Source organism: Macaca nemestrina, chromosome 17 (assembly GCF_043159975.1).
Source record: "Macaca nemestrina isolate mMacNem1 chromosome 17, mMacNem.hap1, whole genome shotgun sequence".
NCBI classification, from domain to species: domain Eukaryota; kingdom Metazoa; phylum Chordata; class Mammalia; order Primates; family Cercopithecidae; genus Macaca; species Macaca nemestrina.
The window spans coordinates 53338268-53362018 of record NC_092141.1 but is presented as its reverse complement, the minus strand read 5'-3'; the positions used below and the strand labels follow the sequence as shown (position 1 = coordinate 53362018).

The 23751-nt window shown below is 41.5% G+C and overlaps 1 protein-coding gene across 11 annotated transcripts in view; it reads left to right on the top strand.

Annotated features, from left to right (window-relative positions):
- The window catches only part of PCT (phosphatidylcholine transfer protein), a 304249-nt gene that overhangs the window by 257759 nt on the left and 22739 nt on the right, over positions 1–23751 (top strand). For 6 of the 11 annotated variants that reach the window (XM_071082930.1, XM_071082917.1, XM_071082924.1 and 3 more), the window contains one exon: positions 330–493. In XM_071082930.1, the coding sequence (XP_070939031.1) occupies positions 330–415 (86 nt within the window). In that variant the 3' untranslated portion in view covers positions 416–493. Of the gene's footprint in view, positions 1–329; positions 494–9759; positions 9906–11077; positions 23385–23751 lie in introns of those variants that run through there. The other 5 variants (XM_071082931.1, XM_071082918.1, XM_071082929.1 and 2 more) reach the window with 5 other exon arrangements.

Sequence of the window (23751 nt, the reverse complement as noted above, 5' to 3'; positions counted from 1 at the left end):
TCTGAAAGAAGCCACAGGCATGGTTACCCTTTTGTGGGAAATGGCACAATGGTACCCTTGTCAGTTGGAATATTTCAGTGGGGGGGGGGGTTAATTATGCATATGGTTATCCTTGCAAGGTTTTTGAGAAAGAGGATAAAAATCAATTCACATAACACAATTTAAGAACATATTCTTTCATTCTATTCCTCGTGATCCAGAGACTAGAGGAGAATTGCATCCTTCGATGACTATCCAAACCCCCTTATTCTGTGCATCCTGAAGTATCCCCAGGAATTTTTGTGGCTGTACTTACTCTCATCCTTTGCTCTTTCCATTTGATTCTTTAGAATCAGAGCAGAACCAAGCGGGAAGCTCAGAATCAGAGGGATCTCATCCAGTTTTCGGCAAACCCAAACACTCTGCAATAGATTGAGTGGAAGGAAGAGGAAGAACATGATAAAGACATGAGAAAAGAAGCTGAGTCCTTGTTGAAACACTGAAATGGGTGCAGGTATCGTTTCTTATCTCATTGTTTTTTCTCATAAGCCCTGAATTCATTCATTTATTCACAATATTTACCATGTGTTCACTATCATCTGTGTACTGGAAAGACAACAGTGAATAAAACGGACAAAATTCCCTGCCCTCTTGGAGCTCGCATTCTAATGAATAAAATGCCATTGTCACTTGGAAGTTATGATTATCAAAATTTTTAGAAGTCAGTTGCTTAGTTGGTCCAAGAGCGGTAGAATTTAAACTTTTTTTCCTGTAAGTAGCTATAATGCTTTGTCAGAATTTTTACCCTAGTATTACAAATATTTATTCTATTTTGCTGATAAATTTAAGAATGGCCTCCACTGTCATTCCAGATGGGATATGTTGTCTTACCGTTGACAGAATATTCTACGCCCAAAGTTAAAATTTCTAAGAAGAAAATACAACTAAGTTCATCCTTTAAAAATTTTTTTTCAAATGACTAAAAAGTAGCGATTGGGAAGTGCTGATATTAAAATGGTGGCAAAGCTTCTGCCTCAGAGCTCTCCTTTCTTCTCCCTGTCTTCTCATCAGCAGATCTTTTTTTATTCACTGAAGAAGCAAAATTTGAAAGTAAATATATACATTAGAAACTGCCAGAGAAGTAAACAGCAGTCTTGGGTTTTCACTTCAAGGCAAAACGATGGCTCCTAGTGTCCACTTCTGCATGTCAATCTTGTATATCAATTCCTTGTGATAGGAAATGTTATTTTCAGTGGATTGCAATCCAGACAATTGTCAAGAGAGCTCCTATGTGGCAACTGTTTTGGACATGTCAAGAGACACAACTTTTTCAATGCTGCATTAGCCCCAGCCTGGCTTTCACTGCTTCTGTGTCCCCAGCTGGTCCCAGCTAGCTCTGCTGATGCTCCACAGCTGCAAGCACAGCTCCACCTGAGCTATTTCTGATGGAGATGAAGAGTGTTGCATGACTCCCTATTGCAGACTGGTTTCATGTTAAGTCTACTGTCTAGACTTGAGACTTAATGGCGCCAGATGTCTGAGGGACTCCCACACTCCTTGCTGCCAATTAGATCTCAGGTCTACTGGTGGTATTCATGAACACAGGGGACGAAGTTTGGGTGGTAGCTCCCTTCTTTTACCTTCTCCCCCTACATTCACTCAGTCTATAGAATAGAACTACAACCTTGATGTCCTATTTTTAATCCAACCAATCAACTTGTCTAATGCAGTAGTCCCAATTCTGGAGATCCTAGTTTCAGTGACCCAGTTACTGACCTGGGTCTTCTTGCTTAGGAAGACCTCCGAGAGTGTACACACCTGCCTGTTAAACTGGTTAATTTCCACCAATCTAAGTGTAAGTGCCACTTACTAGATGCAAATTGTTGGTATAGCCATTTCTAAAATGAAGATGGAAAAAGGTACAGCCCCAAAGACAGTAGGCATTACCTGACCTCCCATACCTTTAGAGTTATTCCTTGTTCCATCTCAGTGCATGTCTCAAACTAATTAGTGCATGTCTCAAACTAATTCCTGCTCCATTTTACAGCTTGCCTGATAATACTATAGGCAACGATGCAAAGTATCTAATGTCAAGTCTCACACAATGATAAACTGTAATTGGAACTCCTTCATGGTGGGAGAGAAGCTTTTGTTATCAACATTTATTAGGCCTGCTGGACGTTTACATGGTCACTCGGTCCCTGAACACAGAGATAAGTGGACCTGGGTTTCATATTTAGTCTCCTTGGAGAACAAATTTAGCCTTGGAGAATACCAAAGCTTTGGGCCCAGGAATGACCCGGAAGTTCTCTGGGACTAACTCAAAGCCTCACTAAACTCCCTCTTGGAACATCTTGGGATCCATAGCCCCAGATTCCTTGGTACACCCAGAGCATGGTATAGACTTTATAACATTGCCAGTCCTTTTTAATGTTTCAATCTTTTTCTTTCATCTTTAGTCTAATAGTGCCTTGAAAAAAAACAGCATTGAGTATACAAATGAATTTGGGAGCAAGAGAGAGGGATCTGGGAGAAAAAATAAAAGTGAAGTTCAAAATAAACTTGTTTGGGGAACTAAATGGCTCTTATGCTAAGGAGAGTGGGCTCATCCCCACCAGGTGCATACATTTTTTTAATGTCTTTTTTTTTCTTGTTTAAGAAAAAAAATAATTTGTCCAAATTTGTGACCCTTGGTCCAATATGGAGGGTATTAGATACTTGATCTTTTCCTCTATGTCCAGGGCATGTCTGAAGTCTTTTAATCGGAGCTCTGAGAGCCCAGTGAGAAGTTTGTTGTTTGTAGCTTGAGACATGGACTATTCTTTTCCTTTTAAAATTTTGTAAGTCTCTAAGTCAACTTCAAAATAAGGATTGAGAAAAACTCAAGACTGTCGCAGCTTTGTGTTGAGTGAATGCTTGCTTGAAACAGAGAAGCAAAAGGCAAACAAAGGTAAAGTGGTTTGATCATTCACCAAATTAAGCATTAGATGTTACTGCCATCTAGTGATGATTTAACACCTGGCTGCCAGGGGAGGGTAGAGTCATCTTTTTGCTACACAGGCATCACCTTAGGGCCTATCACAGACTTGCGGGTTTCGGAACAAATGTGACATCTGGGTGAACTTCCAAATTACCAGAGGATGGTACTATGGTGAAAAGGTCCCACAACTGGAGAAAAATGCATGTCTTCGTGTTAAATCCTAAGCCTCTCTGCTCATAATATTTCCTAAAAAAAACTTCCTTGCAACAGTGAAAACAGGTTTCTCTTAACTCCATGACTCCAGGATCCTTAATCCATATTTAAACATTCACAGGCAAGTTATATGCCACCTCCCCATTGCATCTGCCTCCAAACCCTGTCTCTACACATCACTTAATAGAGCTCCAATCCCATTCCTCTTCATTCTCACCGCACTCATGGGGTCACTGGAGGTGGGGAAGAGGAAGAAGGAAAGAAGATGAGAAATAGTCTGATAGGGTGCTTACCTTGTGTAGATGCTTTACAATCATGGTTGCCCTCACCATCGTCCCAGAAAGTGGCATCATTCCCGTGTGAAAGGTGAGAAAATCAAGAATCAGAAAAGTTAGGTAACTGGCCAGAGATCACACAGTTAAGTGTAAGTAACAGAGCTGGAATTTGAACCCAGTGTACCTGGTCTCATCATCCGGGGGGTTTTTTTGTGGCTTGGTAAGCACAGTGATATGATGTTGGAGAAGAACACTGAATGCGGAACAATGGGAAATATTCTCTGCTCATGAAAGAGCAGAGTTCAAGAATATCCTCATGTAGCCTCCTCTGGAGCAGGTACAGAAGCTGGGAAGGTGTAGGAGTATTTCAGTGTAAAAGATTAGCAGGTTTTAGATGCACAAGCAAATCCATATCTGGAGCAGGGTTGCCAGAAACAGATGGTGTCTCTAGGGTGCTAATTTCATCCCCTTCCCTCATCTGAAGAATCTCCATGCTTCATGAGGGTATCCAGCTCCAAAGGATTAAAAAGATAAGCCAAAAAAAAAAAAAAAAAAAAAAAAAGCCTGGCGCCAGCAGTCCCCTTGGTCGTGTGGAGGAAAGAACACTGACATGGGTGAAAACATTACAGGTTGGGATTTCTGTTGCCTTGGGATTTGGGCTACAGCCATAAAGCTAAAGACATGAGGCAAAGCGTATTCAGTTTTCTTCATTGGCATCAAAGAGCCTTCTCAGATGCCTTTTCAGTTAGATGGCTCATGAAATCTTAGCCAAGTTCAGGCCAATGGAAACGATGTAAGCCCCTCTAGGTTTGGGCTCTGAGACATCCTACATGATCCTTCACATGCGCTTTCTTCTTTCACCTGAGGGCTACATGTGGAGTATTCATAGGGTAATTCTGGGGTGTTGGTAGAAGGAGGAATCCAATTAGGAGCCTTGAAAAATTACTTGGCACAAACCTTCTCTCTCCAAGCCCTCATGGGACTGGGTTGTGAACAAGAAAAAAGCCACTAAGATTTTTTGTTGGTTGTTTGTTATAGCATTTCATGTAATTTAACCTGATTAATATACAACAACAGATACAAAAGATACCTACAGTGGTACATAGCCAACAACAACAACAAAAAAAATGGCCAGAATTCTTTATTGCTCCTTGTATCCAAGCTGTTTGCAATTTGACTTTGCACTTTGTCTCACTAAGGAGGCAAAGTCCATTTCCCTGCACCTTGAGTCAGAGCTAACCTGTGACTTCTTTCATGCAAATGGTAGCCGTGTGCGACTTAGGAGTCTAGGTCTCCAAATGCTTTGCATGCTTCTGTCACTCATTTAGGATCCTGCTCAGTCCCAGTGACAACAAGCCTTGACCTGCTGGATAAGGAGGGAGATGAGGTCAAGACATCCCAGTCAACCACCAGCCAATGACATCCTAGTTCAATGTTCGGCCAGCCTCCTGCCACCCACAGCTGACCACAGAAGCATGAGTAAGCTCAGCTGAATTCAGTTAAGCCTGGCCCACAGAAACAAGAATGCCCAGCTGATGGCATGGTGTCTTTTTAACACTTATTATTTCAGCTACTGGATGTTGGGGCATCTTGTTACACAGCATTAGCTGAAGCACCTATATTTTAAAAAGATCTGCTACTCTTATCCCAGCAGGACTTACTAAGAGGGTAGCAGAACTTGTTTTGCTGTTATCAACCTACCACAGTCTCTAAAATTGGAACATTCCCCATTAGAGGAGACATCACTGGGATCAGGGGTTAGAGGGTTAGCAGGAGCATCTCGTGTTCCTGATAAGAACTGACTCCATTCTGCCTCGCTGGGAAAAGATTACAGGTGTTTTCTTTTTTCAATGAAAGTCCAGGCTAACTAAGGGAAGTGCTGAGAAAACCACTCGTAGAAATTGTTGGGAGTCAGAGAGAGGACCTGCAGGAATTGGGGCTTAGCTTATTCCTCCCTGGCAAGAAGCTTATTAGGATGCAGGTCCTGTAAAACCACCGTTACTCCCATCAAAGTAAGCACGATGGAGTGGTTTTTGATAGAGCTGAATTTTATGCTGTTTGCGTTCAAGGGTGTATATTAATATAGTGCCTGGTATTGCTTCTCACTTGGAAAATTTTGAAGGCAGGAAACTTTCTAGGGGCACTCTGTGGTGGGAAGCAAAGGAACAGAAAATTGGTATGCTAAACTCTTCTGTAACTAATTGGAGAAGCAAGAAGGTGTAAGTTTCTTATGTGAGAAAGGAATAGGTAGTCGGACTGGAACATTTTGGCAGAACAGTGTCTGTATTAGCCTCCTAGGGCTGTTGTAACAAAGTACTACAAACTGGGTGGCTTAAAACAACAATAATTGTTCTCTCACAGTTTCGGGGGCTAGACATCAGCAGGGCTGCGTTCCCACTGAATCCTTTAGCAGAGAACCCTTGCCTGCCTCTTCCAGTTTCTGCCCGCCCAGACATTCCTGGCTTGTGGCAGCATCACCCCAACCTCTGCCTTCATCTTCATGTGGCTGTCTTCCCTCTGTTCTGTGCTTTCACGTGGCATTCTCTTCTCTTTGTATGTCTATTTCCAAATTTTCTCTTTTTATGACACCAGTCATTGGATTAGGACCCACCCTAATGACTTCATCTTAACTTGATGACATCTAGAAAAACCCTGTTTCCAGGTAAAGTCATTCACACATATGGAGATTAGGACTTCAGTGTGTCTTTGTGTGGGGGAGGGTGGGGAGCAATTTAACCCAAAACAGTGCCCAAAAGGGCTGGCTTCTGGGTGAGGGAGCCCAGTAGTAAGAGCTGTAGACAATAGCAGAAGATGGGGGAGGGGGCAAGATGAGAGCGCATGGCAGTGCAGGGCCTTCTGCAAAGTGGGCATGAATCACTTTAAGGAAACCTATATTTGGACTTCTGCTTCTCAATGGGCATAAAAGTCAAGGGAGTGCCGGATATGGCGCCAGTCAAGAAAAAGAGCTTCTTGCTTCTTTCCCTCAAGTCTTCTTCCCGGTCCCCTACATGTTAAAAATGGAAGAGATGCAGAAGGAGAAAGTGTCCCAGGAACGAAGGAGCAGACCTCTGCAATAATCATCACTGAGGACCAGAGTCATGGGGAAAGCTAGCACTGGAGGGAGAAGAGGAGACAGTAGGGCTAAGTTCAAGATGAGATTGATAGTTAAGCCAGACTTTATGAAACCTGAGTGGATACACAGGTTGAGATTTGCCCAAGATATGATCAAGAGGTGCAGAAAGGAGCTTCAAAGGCCAATATGTGAAAAAAAAAAAAAAAAAAAAAAAAAAAAAAAAAAAAAAAAAAGACATACTTACACTTCGCCTAGTGATTCAGTTTGGTAGAAGAGTTATAGGTGTTAAAGTCTAATAAACTGTGTGTGTGTGCATGTTTTTGTTTTTGTTTTAGGTGGAGCCTTGGTCTGTTGCCCAGGCTGGAGGGCAATGGTGCAATCTCGGTTCACTGCAACCTCTGCCTCCCCAGTTCAAGCAATTCCCCTGTCACAGTTTTTTGAGTAGCTGGGACTACAGGTGAATTCCGCCACACCCAGCTAACTTTTGCATTTTTAATAGAGATGGGGTTTCAAACTCCTGACCTCAGGCTGGTCTCAAACTCCTGACCTCAGGCTGGTCTCAAACCCCTGACCTCAGGTGATCCACATGCCTTGGCCTCCCAAGGTGCTGGGATTATAGGCTTGAGCCATTGTTCCCTGCCTAAACTGTGTGATCCTGACCAATCTTTTACCACCTCTGAGCCTCAGCTGCCTCATCTATACAGTTTGGATAATAAATACACACACACACACACACACACACTCACATACATACACACCTTCTACAAGCTTGTAAAAAAACTGTCTATGTTTGGGGTGCTGTTGTCAGAATCCACAGATGGTGGCTCGTGTTTCCACGCTTGGTTCTATGGTATCAGACAATGCATTCAGCTTTTCTGAGCTTCAGCTTTCTCATTTATAAAAAAGGGCCATGAGTCATGGGGCTAATGGAAAGATTAAATGAGATGTGAAATTGCTTTTTTATTTTGCAAATTGTTTTATACTTGTAAAGCATTTCAGGCATGTCTCCTATTGTCTGTGTTTTTATGATACCAAATAGCTGGAGCATGTTGAATTAAATGTAAGAATTTATATTACTTGAATTCTGTTGATGAGAATTTGTAATGAGCAATCAACCTTGTACAATATGAACCCCCTGGAAAGCTTTAAAAATACTAATGTCTGGGTTCCACCCCCAGAGATCTCCACTTAATCTGTCTGAGCTAAAACCTGGGCATCAGGGAGATTTTCCAAGCTCCCAGGAGATTTGACTGTGCTGAGGGATAGGGGGAGGTGGTTTGAAAACCATAGGGTAGAAAGTTCTGCTGCCGTGACTGAATGTCTGACTGCCACATTGTTATCTGTTTTGTTTTTCTGTTTACCTCTGACAATTTTTAACTGCACTGCAATTTTTGTGGATGGACTAGGAGCATGTTGATTTGGGTGTGATTTTCTGGCTAGTCAGCGATTTTTTTCTTTTCTTTGAGCTTTAGGTTTTGTCAGTTCTGATCAACTACTTTATCATTTTCTGCTTGCTACATGAAAACTGTACCTGTCACCTTAAAAATGAAAATTGGCTGATAAAATTCCAAATTCTGACAGGAAAAATAATATCGTTTGTGTGAATCTGAAAGATGGTTTCCCTTCCACCACTGGAACAACTGCTTTTATTTTTTAATAATCTGAGGTATCTTAGGAGGACTGCAATTACACTGTAGAAAAACATGTGACATTAATAAATCAGAATAATTAAGACAGTGCAAAACAAACACATTTGTAAGTGCTGAGCAGGGAAACACACAGAAAAATTAATCTTTAGTTGAGGGGTTAGGGGAGATGGAGGTTGCCATGATGAAATCAGATTTCTGGGAGAAGGCTTAGACACGCCTAGGGGCACATGAACCTGGTGTAAGGCCGGCTGGTGCGAGGCAGCAGTATAATAGTCCTGCAGGAGAAAAATTAGATTTCAGAGGGGTGGCTGAAAACATGAGGTCAAAACTAATACAAAGGCAGATGTGTTCCTAACAGAAAACCCTCTTGCCAGCTTCTGCCAGGTTTGCAGGGCAGGGGCAGCAGGCTTCTTCCCTTTTGCCCAAATAGGAGAAGAGCCCATTCAATCGATATGGGCTGTCCAAAGTGGGCTGAGACTGAGAGGTTTTCGTCTTCTCCTCCGACTTTCCTTCCAAATGCAGCAAGGGTGAAACGCCAGGTTTAAAAAGCGACTCGGTAGCTGACAGTTCCTGTAATACTCCCAGTCTCAGCTGCTCTCCTAACTCCAGGGTATAATTATCCTTCTACTTAATTGGAGGTTCAGGAGAGCTTATTAGCTCGCTCTGTTGTTGCATAATTCAGGAGTTCAGTTCAAGCTTCCTTAAAAGTGAAGCAAAGGCACTTTGCAGTGCAAGAAGCAAGGCTGGACAACTGAGGAGGGTCACACCTGGCTCCATGCCCTCCCTGTTCTGCTGCTAATTCACTGGGTAGCATCAGCCAAGTAGCCAGTCCCTTTGGGCATCAGCTTCCCTCCTTGCCAATGAGGAGGCAGACCTGGGTTAGTATGTGTGAAAGGGTGTTCCCTGAAACATTTGCTTTTCAAGAGGCTTCTTTAAAAAAAATGGTTTTGTGTCCTTAAATAACTTCAGAAAATGTTGTGTACCAGGCATGCCTGTGGTGTATACAATAGATTGTCTCACTCAACATCTGTTCCAACATCAAGTTTACTACCTAAACCCTGTATTTCCCAAACTCCTTTGCACTAGAGTTCCAGATAGGATTAGGCTACCAGTCAGATGCATTTGGATAAGACACGAATTTGAAACTGGGGTAAGCAGGCAGGGAGACATTTATTTAACTGTCATGGAATGATTCCTGTGGCAGTTTCCGGATCGTAACAGTTCCCTTAGCAAGCCAGTACTCTGATGTGATTCTGAAAATTATTCCTGCAGGCCCAGCATGGAGCTTGCATGCCAGTGTTCCAACAATTTTATAAACTCTCAATTCCTTGTATCAAATCCCTCGCTAATTAAAATAAGAGTGGTTTTATTATCAGCAGCTGAATTTGACTGATGCACAGCCTCTTAGGTATTGACAATACGTGTAAACCTGTTAAATGTTCTAAAATTTCTGGCAGTAAAGAAACCTATTTTACCTAGCGTGTTTCAAACTTACTGCCTTTAACTATAAACCAGGGGTCTATATCTTATGTTGACTCTTCCTATACCTTTCAGAGAGCAATATACACTTTTGTTTTCTCATTGTCTTAGAAGGGTGAAGAAGAGGCAAAGTCTACAGCCTTTAGAAAGCTGCAAATCCTGATCACCTCTTTGCATCTAGCCTTCTTGATGTAGAATATGCAACTAAGGGGTTGATGAAGAAAGATGTTCATGATACTTCTGCCTTTCATTTCCTTGTAAGGATCATTCTCATAGACATTTTGATTCTCTGGGTCTGAGGAGAGGCCCTAGGGTCTGAGTTATTAACAAATACTCCAGGGGATTCCAGTATAGCGGATGCATGGTTGGTCCTCCTTAAGAACTGCACAAGCCTCAGACAGAAATCATCAGCATTATGCTCACAGTTGTCTTCCTGGAAAAACCCTCCACCACCCATGTAGAACTTCAGCCTGAGACCAGGTATCTCAGCAGTCCCTCTTCAGCAGCTGGCAGGGACACCTTGGTCACAAAAGGAATATTTTAACTGCTTTTAGTCAAACAGACTTTTTTTGTTGTTTTTTTTTTCAGATGGAGTCTTGCTTTGTCGTCCAGGCTGGAGTGCAGTGGTGGGATCCCGGCTCACTGCAAGCTCTGCCTCCCAGGTTCATGCCATTCTCCCGCCTCAGCCTCCCGAGTAGCTGGGACTACAGGCTCCCACCACCACGCCCGGCTAATTTTTTGTATTTTTAGTAGAGACGGGGTTTCACCGTGTTAGCCAGGATGGTCTCAATCTCCCGACCTCGTGATCCGCCCGCCTCGGCCTCCCAAAGTGCTGGGATTACAGGCGTGAGCCATCGCGCCTGGCCAAACAGACATTTTGCCATCAAAACAGAAACACCCAACCAGGCGCGGTGGCTCACACCTCTAATCCTAACACTTCGGGAGGCTGAGGCAGGCAGATCACGAGGTCAAGAGATCGAGATCATCCTGGCTAACACGGTGAAACCCCGTCTCCACTAAAAATACAAAAAATTAGCTGGGCGTGGTGGTGCGCGCCTGTAGTCCCAGCTACTCGGGGGACTGAGGCGGGAGAATGGCGTGAACCCGGGAGGCGGAGCTTGCAGTGAGCCAAGATGGCGCCATTGCACTGCAACCTGGGGGACAGAGCGAGACTCCGTCTCAAACAAACAAACAACAACAACAACAAAACAGAAACACCCAAGCAAGCTTGGGTTTCTCTCCTTTCTGCACACCGCAACAGCTCGGTCACCATGCTGTCGGAGGTATATTTTGAAAGCTCACTCTCAGGTGAGGATATGAGATCCTTGAGGGGAAGCTCTGTGTCTCAATTATCTGTATTCTTTAGTACCTAGAATGCTGATTGCACAAAGTAACATGCTATTATTATTTTTACTATTTTAATGTCCAGATACATCCTTCTTCCAAAATGGCAACTGCCTCAGGACGTTTGAAGGGGGAAAAGAAGAGGAGAAATTTCTGCTCCAGGAAGACTTGGAATGAAGAACACAGATAGCAAATTGTTCTTCTCTCCTTTTATCTCTACTCCCAGTTTTTAAAGTCTCTCACCTGAAAACTCATTGGTGGTGTTCTGTCTTTGCTTGCAGTTCTTACAAAGGCAAGAATGCCTGAATACTTGGTTGAAGGAGCATCTATGGCTTCAATCTGAGTGTGTTTTCCAACTTGATGCAATGTATTATGCCCCTAGGCCTTTGAGAGCTGCTGTGTGTAATCCCTAATGCTATGGCTTACACGTGTGTCTATCAAATTGTGTCTTGTCTGAGCCTTCTGGGCACAAGGGAATATTCCCTTGATCAATATGTTCTATGAGCTAAAAAAATTTTGCTGGATATCTAATATTTGCCTGTGTTCTGCTAGGCCCTGGACATTAGAGTATGATTTACAACATCCCATTTGTTTTGATCAGCACCCCAAGCTAAGTTGAGGGCTTTGGGGGCTTTAAATGGTTGCAAAAACTTCAGCACAATTCAGTGTAAATGGTTTAAGAGTTTAAAGAGACCATCCTTCTCTTCTGGGGCAGTTTCCTCTTGGTTCAACTTTTGTGATATGTTCCCTGGAAACACTGCAAAGTACTGCATGCTTCACACTCACCGCCACTCTGTCCTTCAGAGGGGTGTGGACTGGGGTGGTTAGAGATGGTCTTTGAATGTGTTTGCTTAGGGAATATCACTCAGAGGAGTTTCAGGAGCAATATTTGAGCAACATCATAGATGTGAGGATATTAGAGCCAAGAGTGATCTAAGAGATAAAATAATTCAATTCTTTTATTTGAGAGATAAGAAACCTGAGACCCAAAGATGTTCCACAGCAAGTACAAATACAGAAGCAAAGTTCTCAGGCTTTGAATCCAGCATCTTTTCTGAATACAACAAGTAACCTCTAAAATTTATACTTTTGAAGGAACAATCTGCAAGGAAACTTAAAGTGTGCCTTCTACATACTTCCTCTGAATTTCTCTAAAGGTTTTTCCAAAATGAACAACTTATTCACAGTGCTGGTCCAAATAAGGGAAGTATCCTCCCACACAAAGAAAAGTTTTTAAGTGCTCGCATGCACCGCCTGGCACAGTTTCCTTACCCAATGCCAGACTTCAAAATTAGTGGTTTTCAAAGTATGTACCCTAGACCAACAGCATCAAATCACCCTGGGAATTGTTAGAAAGGCAAACCCTTGTGTGCAGATCTACCAATTCATACATTCAGAGGCGGTCCTAGATCTCTGTATTTTACAAGCCTCCTAGGTGACTCTCATGCATGCTCAAGTTTGAGAACCACTTAATAATTTTGAATTCTCTTTGCACAATATTATTTAGAAGCAACTGGAATATTCTCATCCCCCCTGAAAGACCTTGCCTCCCGCCTTTTGTTGCCATTCTTTAGTTTCATATCTTTGGATTAAGACTTCTAGCTCTAGATTATACTGGACTATAAAACATGTTGAGCCTTCAAATCCTTCACATATCAGTGTGTACAACCATATCAGAAACTTCCTTAATAGCAGATTTTGATACAGTGTATTTATAATGTATTTATAAGTTATTTATGTCTGAAGGCTGACTTACAAAATGTAGGTGAATTAGAATAATGAAAGAGGCGTATCTCATGGAACACAAGCACAAGGAGGAAGCCCCTGAGTCTCAGGAGCTGACTGAAACTAGAGCCTCCAATGCCCACAGCACCCCTGCTTGTCTCTTGTATCTACTCTGCTTTTGGAGTCTTGGAGTCAGTTTTGTTCTCTCTCCTTTTAAAATTATTATTTTTTAAAATTTTAAGTTCTGGGGTACATGTGCAGGATGTGCAGGGTTGTTACATAGGTAGACATGCGCTACAGTGATTTGCTGCACCTGTTAACTCATCACCTAGGTATTAAGCCCAGCATGCATTATCTGTTTTTCCTGATGCTCTCCCTTTCCCTGCCCTCTACCCCCAAAAGGCCTCAGTATGTGCTGTTCCCCTCCCTGTGTCAATACTGGCTTTCTCTGCCTCTTAGTCCATATGAGAAAAAATGGCTACAGCCTGCAACTCCTAAGTGGAAAAGAACTAGCCACCAGGAAAGAGCCCACATGTCTTTCCCAGTCTCAATTCTAAGTTCCTAGAAGGGGATTTTAGCTTAGGTAGGATCAGCTTTTCACCTGAGGTCCATCACTTGTGTGTGGGTATAGGAACGTGCCCTTTGGGATCCCCATGCATGTAATGGTGTGGACAGAGTATAGGTAGAGTTTTCTGAAAATAGGGGAGGGCTGGGAAGTTAACCTGATAGACAGACAGCTGGATCCTGGATAAGAAAGTAATTAGAAAGAGTTCTGTTGAATGGTGGAAGGGATGTGAAAAAGAGGAGGGGAGCAGAGGGATGCAAAAGAATAAATTTCCCAGGTGGTCGTTCTAAGGGTTTAGGCAAGTCAATATTTGTAATAGGTTGAGTTGTGTTCCTCAAAAAGATATGTTGAAGTCCAGCCCCAGGTACCTCAGAATGTGACCTTATCTGGGAATGGGGTCATTGTAGATGTAATAAGATAAGGTCATTCTAGAATAGGGTGAGCCCTAAATCCAATACGATTATGGCCTTATAAGAAGAGGGAAATTTGGACACAGATGCAGAGACACAAAGGGAAGACAATCATGGGAAATTGAAGGTGGAGCTTGGAGTGATGCTGCCACAAGCTAAGTAGTTTGGGGCTGCCAGAAGCTTGAAGAAGCAAGGAAGGATCCTCCCTTAGATACTTCGGAGGGAACATAACCTAGCAGCACCTCGATTTCAGATTTCCAGCCTCCAGAAGTGTGAGACAATAAATGCCTGCCATCCCAAGCCACCAGTTCATGGGACTTCATTACGGCAGCAAATACAGTATTCTTTAGCCCTTTCATGCATGTTGAACTGCTACCTGTCCCATGCTCCAAGCACCACAAAAGCCTAACCTCCTGTAGTCCCACTTTTCCTAGCTTGGTTCATGACAGCCATTCATCTTTGGCTTAAAAATCTTCCTTCCTCATTTTCTGATTTCCACTTTGTTTCTGGCTTATTGACTTATTACTTCTTCTGGCCTCATCATTCTTTGCATTTTGATATCCTTTACTATTTGCTATAGCCAGTTTCAAATTATCCCAATTGCAAGGGACAGACACTTAAATATGGAGGATTTATTAGCTTAGAATATAAAATGTAGAGATAGTCTCACTTCAAGAACAGTTGGTGGTAAAAACTCAGACATTTTCACTAGGACGATGTTTCCTTTATCCCATGGGTCTGCTTTCCTTATAACTGTCCCAAACCTCCATCAGGCTCTCTTATTTGGTACAAGGTGGCTACCTGAAGTGCCAGACTGAGGTCTGACCAGCAGAGTGACTAGTAGTATGTCTTTCTCCTATGTCCCAGTAGGAGTTGGGAGACCACAGACTGCCTATTTACCACTAATGAAAACTGAGGGAATATACTATTTAAATTGATTCCAACTGGGTCATGTGTCCTGTCCTGGAGCTTTGGGCTGAAGTCAGCTAAATTGAATCAAGTGTGCCCACAAAACACTTGCTGAATGGGAGATTGATATTGGGAAGGCAAAAATAAGAAGTGTCTAGTGCATCTTCAACCTCAACTTAGATTCTTTATTCTTCTGTGTTGCAATAGGCTAGTACATGCCTATTGTGATATAACATGACTCAACCCTGTAGGTTCACTTATTTTTTTCCCACCCTGCAGGAGAAGTAGGAGAATGAGTGCCTTATGAGTTCAACCAAGGTGTTTACTCATAAAAATTCAATCAAATGACATAATTAATATTTTCCAATTCATAAGGAATGACATAACCTGATGGATAGAATTTCATAAATTACATACTTGTAGTCCTAAAACATTTTCTGAAACCTTTGGCAACTGATACTTGTTGTGTATACTAGAAACTAAAAAAGAATGCTTTAGTCCACCATTATGTCTTTAATTATTTTTTCATTGAACATACCAAGTGCTCCAAAGACAAGGTTGAGTCAGTGGGCTTCTGTCTGACTGTGAGGTGAAGGGTGTTCTCTATCCTTGCCTCATCTATCTCTTTGAAGCACTTTCCTTCAGTGGCCACCTAAGGCATATTCTTTGCAGAACTGGGAGACTTCCTGGGTTATCTTCAGCAAAACAGACTGCTACTCTTCACCAAAACAGCATTCTTCTCCTTAAAGTTCTTCCCGGGCCTAGGGCTAAACTATCAAGTATGTTTTTGAATATGTGTTGGCTTCAATTCCATACCTTTGTCCTGCCATTGTTTCTTCCTGGGACACATTGAAGACAAAGTTATAGCTTCATTGTCTTCTCCCATGAAATCGTCCTTAGTCACCTCCATGCTAAGACTGCATCAATAAGAAATAAATACATATCCCTTGTTCTAGTAAGAGTGACTAATAATAAGCCAAAATTATACAAAATGTTCTATACTTCCTGTTGTGATAGGCAGTGAAAAGGAGAGTGCTGGGGGAATGTACATCAAGGGAATCTAACATAGTGTATGGTGGAGTGGGGAATAGAGAAAGTGTCCCTGAGACTGTGGTGTTTAAATAGAATCTTGGAGGAGTAGCAGTACCAGTCTGGTGATGTGAAGGTTGTATGGTGATATAGTGGAGTTTGATCATAGATATGGTAGTTATAGGAAGGAGTTTGGCATATCTGAGAAATGAAAGGATGACAACATGGAGGACACAATGAGTAGAAGGAAAGTGAGATGAGCTCACTCAAGGATGGAGGTGCAGCCAATGATGAGGGAGAGCCTTGTGAGCCACATGAAGAACTTTAGACAATGCTACAATCAGTGGGTGGTAATAACAAGATTTCAGACAATAGCAACCTAAATGGATTTGCATTGTTAAAGGTCATTCTGGCTTCCGTGTGCATAATGGATCGGGGAGACACAAGAATGAGTGCACAAGACTCTTAGATTGTATTTGTGTGATGTTGATCATCACTGGGAAACTTCCTTTCTTGAGTACCTATAATGGTACTTGCCTTTGGTAAATGTGCCTCTTAGAAGATTTGGATGCACTTAAAACACAACATGTCTAAAACCTATCTCATCATCTTTTTCAATGCCCTTTTACCCCATAAAACTTCCAACCTGGGTCACATGTCTTGGCAAATAGCGCCAATTTTCATTTGGTTTTGTAATCCAGAATGTTATTTCTTCCTTTCTCTTTGTCTCCCTCACCACCTCGCACTCCAAATCCTTTACCAAAATTGTCTATTTTATCCCCCTTACATCCTCAAATCCATCATATCTCTCCATGTCTGTAACCATCTTCTGACAGAGGCAGCATCATCTCTCTTGCCCAGGGGATAACTGCCTCTTCATTCACTTCATTGTCCTCACTCTGCTGACTCCCCACCAGTCTGATCTTCACACCAGACTGTTCTTTTCAAACTGCAGGCTGAGTGCTGTGACTCACACCTTTAATCCCAGCACTTCAGGAGGCCATAGCTAGGAGAATCGCTTGAGGCCAGGAGTTTGAGACCAGCCTGGGAAATATAGAAAGACCTAATCTCTACAAAAATAAAAAAATAGCAAGGCATGATAGTGTACACCTTTAGTCCCAGCTACTTGGAGACTGAGACAGGAGGATCTCTTGAGCCCAGGAGATTGAGGCTGCAGTGAGCTATGATTGCACGACTGCACTCCAGATTGGGTGACAGAACAAGACCCTGTCTCAAACAAAAGAGAACAAAAAAAAATGTAAATTTAATCATATTTCCCTCCTGTTTAACATCTTGTAATAACTTTCTTTGCTCATAAGCTTCAGACACAATTCCTTAAGACAGCCTGCAAGCCCCATTCAGTGCCTGGTCAATAACCACTCTCAACCGCATTCATCTCTGCTCCAGTCACAGTGAAATCTGCCACAGAGGTCATCCCTACTGTCCCCTCTGCCCTATTCTCATCGTTTTATTAACACTATTCCTACATCTCATCTCAGTTAAAGGTTCACTTTCCTCAGGAAGCCTCTTTTTAACTTCCTTGACCAGGTCAAATTCTCCTAATATAGCATCTCTTAGCTTCATGTTTGTGCTTGTTGCAGTTGTAATTCTGCATTTGTCTCAGTTAATTTCTCTTTCCTCACCAGATTGTAAGCTCCATGAGGGAAAACTTAGCACTGGTTTTTACTCATCATTGTAGCCCAGAATCTCAAAGACCTTCCATGATATTTATTGAATGCAGAGTGACTGAATAAACACATATCAAATGGTGCTTTTGTTGAATATCTAATGTGAACCAAGCACTTTACATACATTATCCTAGACCTCACTACAATCTGGACGACAACTCGGATTTATTTTTTAATTTTAAAGATAAAGAAAACTGGAGCTCAGAGAAGTGTACTTATTGGAGATTACAGAGCTCATAAATGAGCTATTTAACCTATCTAGTATTAAAAAGCTAGTCTATCTGTTTCTACGGGCTGTGCAGTTTCAACCATAGCATACAGGATGCTAAGGCTGGGGGGAAACTGGAAGGCATTTGATCTAATTCTGTCATCTTGCTAAGAGGAAAGCTGAGGCTCATGGTTAACCAAACCAAACCAAACCAAACCAAACCAAACCAAACCAAACCAAACCAAAACATACACTTTCACATTGAACATCCATAGGAGAGCACAGATAGAATCTGTATCTCTCTTGACTTTGTTTTTTCTATTATCATATGTCATTTTAATCCTCTAGTAAAGAGTAGCAGCAGTGACTTAACAATTTTTTTTTCATCGCTGCTGCTGCTTAACCCCTTTGAGCCTCAATTTCTTTTTGTGTAAAAGGGGAACATCTCAACATTTTTTTGAGATGAGGTATGCAAAGTCCCTGGCTGCAGTGAGCAGTCAGCAACAAGTGCTATTTATTGGGCCAGGATTCCAACTACTTTCATAAAAATAGCAGGAACGTCAAATGGAAAGCCGACTTGATGGTAGGGGAGGTTTCTGCCCACCAACTAATTCCACGTTTCTCAACCCTGCACTGAATATTAAAATCACCTGGGGAACTTTTGAAAAATTATGATGCCTGGTCCCAACCCCATGGAGCCTGGTTTATATAGGGACAAGATATCTATAGGTTTTTAAAGTTTCTCCAGGGGATTCTAATGACCACCCAGGGTGGAAAAGCATGGAGCTAACTGGGGTGCAGGAGCAGTGTTCTCATAGGAAGTCAAAGGTTTGGTGATAAACAACCACTGAAGCACATTTTCAAGGTGAGATCCATTGGAATGTATATTCCTATCCTTAATTTAGTTTAGAGTGATGAATATCTTTTTATTTTTGCAAAGAAAAAAAACCAGATTTTTAAAAATTTTGCACCACTCACCATTGCCAAAAGTGGCCATCCAGTGGTCATAGCTGAACCGTTCTTGTAGCAAGGAATTCTGGAAAACTTCAGGGCATAGAGTCTGCTGGGGCAGGGTGGGGTTGGAAATGCATGACTGAATAGTAAATAAAACCGATTTTCTTGTTGCTGGCTTTCTGGCTACTTAATGTAAAGCCATAATTATTTCCATAGCAACACACTCATCACATACAACAGGAATATGTAGATTCCCCAGAGGGAAGATGGAATAAACTGTATCTTTGTACACTTCACTTGAAAAAGAAAAATAAAGCTTGTATAATTCTAGTCCACAGTTGCAGAAACAGGATTTTACATCCATGTAGATGATTATTCCAAATTCTTCTATAACCACCAGAAATGAATGATGGGCTCACTGAGGCCATAGAAAAATACCCTATAGAGTAGTGCACATCCATGATTTTGTTTTCCATGGTTTTGGTTGCCCAGTGTCAACTACAATCCAAAAATATTAAGGTATTTAGAGAGAGAGCGCAAGAGTGAGAGTGCAAGCACACATTCACATAACCTTTATTGTGGCATATTGTTATAATTGTTCTATTTTATCATTAGTTATTAATGTTGACCTCTTACCGTGTCTAATTTATAAATTAAACTTTATCATAGGTATATATGTATAGAAAAAGAAACAAGAGTACAAGAATCAGAACTCCAAATCTGAAAATCTGAAATCTGAAATGCTCTAAAATTTGAAACTGTTTGAGTGCCAACATGATATTCATTGGAGCATTTTGGATTCTGGATTTTTGGATTTGGGATGTTCAAGCAGTGCAAATATTCCAAAATCCAAAAAAGTCTGAAATCCTAAGCACTTCTGGTCTCAAGAGTTTCGGATAAGGGATACTCAACCTGTATGAATAGGGTTCAATGCTATCTGCAGTTTCAGGCATTCACTGGGGGTCCTTGAAACATATCTCCCATATAGAACAAGGTAGGGACTACTGTAATTGATATGTATGTGTATGTGTGTTGTGAAAGACAGAGACAGAAATAGAAAAAGATAAAGAGACATAGAAAGACTTGAAATCATAGTACATGGAGATTTTTAGAGGGAAATCCATGTCATTAGTAGCATCCTTTCAGAATTAAAGCTCTCAAAGTACTCTGATTACTGAAGCACTTGAGACATTGGTACTAGATGGGCTCGCGGCTTGGAGATTACACTATAGGCTGTGGATCATGCAGGGAAAGAAGAAGAGTAGTAATGTGGTTGTGGAACTTCCACAAAGGAGAGGTTGTGGGTAGCCATCTGGTGAGAAGGATTCGACAGAGTTGAGTGAACATGAAGGTGTCTCAGAATATTTTAATTGAAGTCTTACTGTGGCTTTTATGCAGATTATATTTTTACTGAGTTTGACTTGGAAATGGAGATGCGATAAAACTTTCTTGAGTCACTACTACTTGGTATTGCCACTGAGAGGAGCTCTCCAGTTTTCTCTTTTACCTCTCTAATGCCAAGGTCTATGGTTTCGAAGCTTCTCTAGGATCTATAATTCTGGATCTCAGGTGGATATTCCAAGTGAGGAGGGGTCCATCATACCTTGGGTGAGATCTAACTAATGAGCACAGAGACTATCCTGGATTTCCTAGAAGAATCTCAATTTCGATCATTCCTCTGTGATTCCACAAGGAATTTTTAGATTGGGTATGCTAATTACTTGTACAGAAATCATTGTATCTAGAGATATGACATGGTGATTCTCACTCTGGCTGAATCTGTTTCAATGTTCTCTCTCCTTATATCTTTTCCTATACTCCCACATAAACACAAAAGCATCTCCATCTACCTACCTACCTACTTACCTCTTCACCTCTACCTACCTATCTAGCCAATTCTCTTTATTGAAATATAGATGTAAGCCTGTGTGTATATAGAAAAAAATATATAAGTACACCTCCCATATTAGGAAAACATGTATTGAATATGTATTATGCACAAGGTACTTTCATATACTCTTAAAATACTTCAATGAATAAAAAAAGAAAAAGTCTTTGTCCTTGTGAACTTTGTATTTTTGGGGTTGGGGGAGCAATAGGCAATAAACAATAACTATAATAAACAAGTTACAATAAGAGATACACAAAAAATTAGTGTGGGGCAAACGGAATGAGGTATGGCGGCAGGTTGCAATTTTAAATAAGGGGGTCAGGAAATTCTACAGTGAAGTTACACTTGAATAAGTACAGGAGTATATTATCCAGGACTGGCTCTTGAACCTCAGAGCAAATGGTAACTGTTTGGTTTAAGTTATGTGTTTTTTCCATTGCCGTATTTTCACTGAGATGTTGGAAGTCCCAGGAAACGGTATTGTTATATCAGTTCTTCAGTGGGCAGAAATCTGACTGAGAAAAGCCAGATCCTAAGTTAATCAGAAAGAGACTGTAAAGAGCCAGGCTTTAGTTTAAAAAGTGAAGAACCAGACTGGAGAGATCAAGACCAGATCTTGATGACAGGTTGGCGTCAGCTTGGAGGCGTGAAGAAATTGGACAATTTATGGTCAGCAAGTCAAGTTGCATCATAATTCCTAGTCTGCACAAGAACTCAAGGGAAAGAACAAATAAGTTTTCCGGTTCTATTTTCAGGTTTTTTTGCTCTCTGTTTTATGGATTTCAGACTCTTCAAAGATACTCTTTAGTGTCTTTGTTTCCAAATGAAAACCAGAAAAATGATGCTGGAATTTCATAGAGGCAGCGGCAGATGGAAGAGGGCTGGCTCCTCCTGTCTATAACCCTGGGAATATTGTTTCTGATTGTAGACCAACTAACTGCAAAATGAGAAGACACAACTAACTGCAGAAGTTGTGTGCAGTCAGTTGTGTCTAACTAGAGAAGACCAACTAACTGCAAAATGGAAAGCACAGATAGTGTGATGGTGTCCTGCCAAAGCCGAGAAGACACAAATAAAATGGAATTATTTACTGTTTGTAAGAGAGTGTTCTAAACCTAAGGCACTGATTCATAGATGCTATCGTGGCCCTGTAAACACATTAAAAATCAAGTACAGATTCTGTTACATGTACCCAGTCCATCTTACAATGGTAAAGTCCAGAAATTGTCAACAGCCTAAAAGAATTCTAACTGCTCGTTGTATTAATGATGTGTAATAATATATAATATTTATAATATTTTGTATTATAATAATGTTATATTATCTTATTTCTTCTAGTCTTGATCTTGTTTGTTTTCAGGTCTTAGCCATGAGGGCATTTAAAATGTGTACTGATTATATTAAGGATGATTGCACTGCATGAAATCCTTCAGGGGCCTCACACTTCCTTTAGGATAAGATTCAAATGGCTTATGAAGCAGTAGGAAGTCTTTTTGATCTGCGCCCCACATCTACCTCTCCAGACTTATCCTGTGCCACTGTCCCACAGGCATCCTTCCTGCTGCCAGAACAGCTTTATGCAGTTCCACGAATAAACCGTAGTGTTCCATGCAGCAGTGTCTTTGCTCATGATCGTTCCTTTGTCTAGAACATTCTTCCTGCCCTCACCCACCGGACTGGATTTATCTCTTCCTCCGCATGGTTCTTTTAACCGTTCTTTCTCAGTCAGACTGAATTGGGATCTGAGTCCCATAAGACCTCAGGCAAACCTCTCTCGTGGCTCTTATCAGCTTGAAATGTTAACAGTTGCTCTTTTTGTTTCTTATGCCAAAGACAAAGAATTTCTTGAGAGTAAAATTGAAATGCTCTCTTACCCCAGCTTGTAGAATAGAATAATAGTGCTTAGTATATATAGTGGCTCAATGTATATGTGTGTATGTGAAATTAAACTGAAGCACTGAAGGTCTCAAATATTGCAATATCCACAAGGTAACGACTCTGGGAACTTTCTGGCAATCATTACACTAATGTCAGTGACAGAGATGGAGCTCAGTAAGTTATAACTATTATTTTAAGAAGCAATTTTCCAGGGTCAGCAGTTTACCATGAGATCCTACTGACTTTCTCCCTAACCCACAGGAGACATATTTGAGAGAGGAAGCGATAAATGGCTTTTCAATTCCATTTACTTCTACAGCTTGTAAATGCTACATCCCCACTGTCTTCATATAAACTCCAACCGGCATAGACATCGTACTATAAATGTAATTTATCACCTTGTAACATGGCAGAATAGTTTGTCTTTGATCTCAGATGGACCAGCTAACAACTCTATCTGTGCAAGGCCATTCTGTGTCCAAATTAGAAAGCAGGTGGAATCTGTGCAATTATAGGACACACATCTGGACCTGGCTCTCCTCTCTATGCCTCCATTCCATTTGCCCAGGCTCTGGGTCCCCAGCACTGTGTCCTGTGCAAAGCTGACCTCCATTGCTACACTACTGCTTGTCCAAACCTTCCCGTCTTGATGCTCTTTTCAGTGCTTCTGATTTGCCAATCTATGGAACTAATACCTGTTAAGCCAATGCCATAGATTCATAGAAGCTTAGAGTTTTAACCCTTGAGGTCTAATGCAGGACCTTCATTTTACAGAGGAGAAATAGAAGGTCTGGAGAAAGGGAGGTAACCAGCCCAAATTCACAGAGCAGACAGGCAGAATTATTATCTAGGTTCTCCCTGACATTCCAGTATAGTCCCACCGACCTAGACTCTAATCCCTGCTCAGCCATTTACTGATATAGTTACGGAAAACTTGCTGAAACTCTCAAAGTCTCTGTCCTTGTCCTCTGTAAAATCCAGAAAACGGTAACTTCCACCTCACAGGGTTGTTATAAAGGTTAAATAACAATATATAGGCCGGGCACGGTGGCTTACGCCTATAATCCCAGAACTTTGGGGGGCCGAGGCGAGTGATCACCTCAGGTCAGGAGTTGGAGACCAGCCTGACCAACATGGTGAAACCCTGTCTCTACTAAATATAAAAAATTAGCTGGGCTTGGTGGCGCATACTGTAATCCCAGCTACTTGGGAGGCTGAGGCAGGAGAATCCCTTGAACCCGGGAGGCGGAGGCTGCAGTGAACCAATAATGCGCCATTGCACTCCAGCCTGGGCAACAAGAGCAAAACTCCATGTAAAAAAAAAAAAAAAACAAAAAACAAAAAACAAAAAAAAAACATATATCACGGATTTAGCACAGCTTCTAACGTGCACTAAACACTTAATAAATGCTGAAGAAATTGACCCGTTTCATGCCAGGCCTTGAAGCAGGATCTTAGGGAAGATGCTTTAGAGCAGGTTTCCCTTTTAGCCTTCAGCTCAG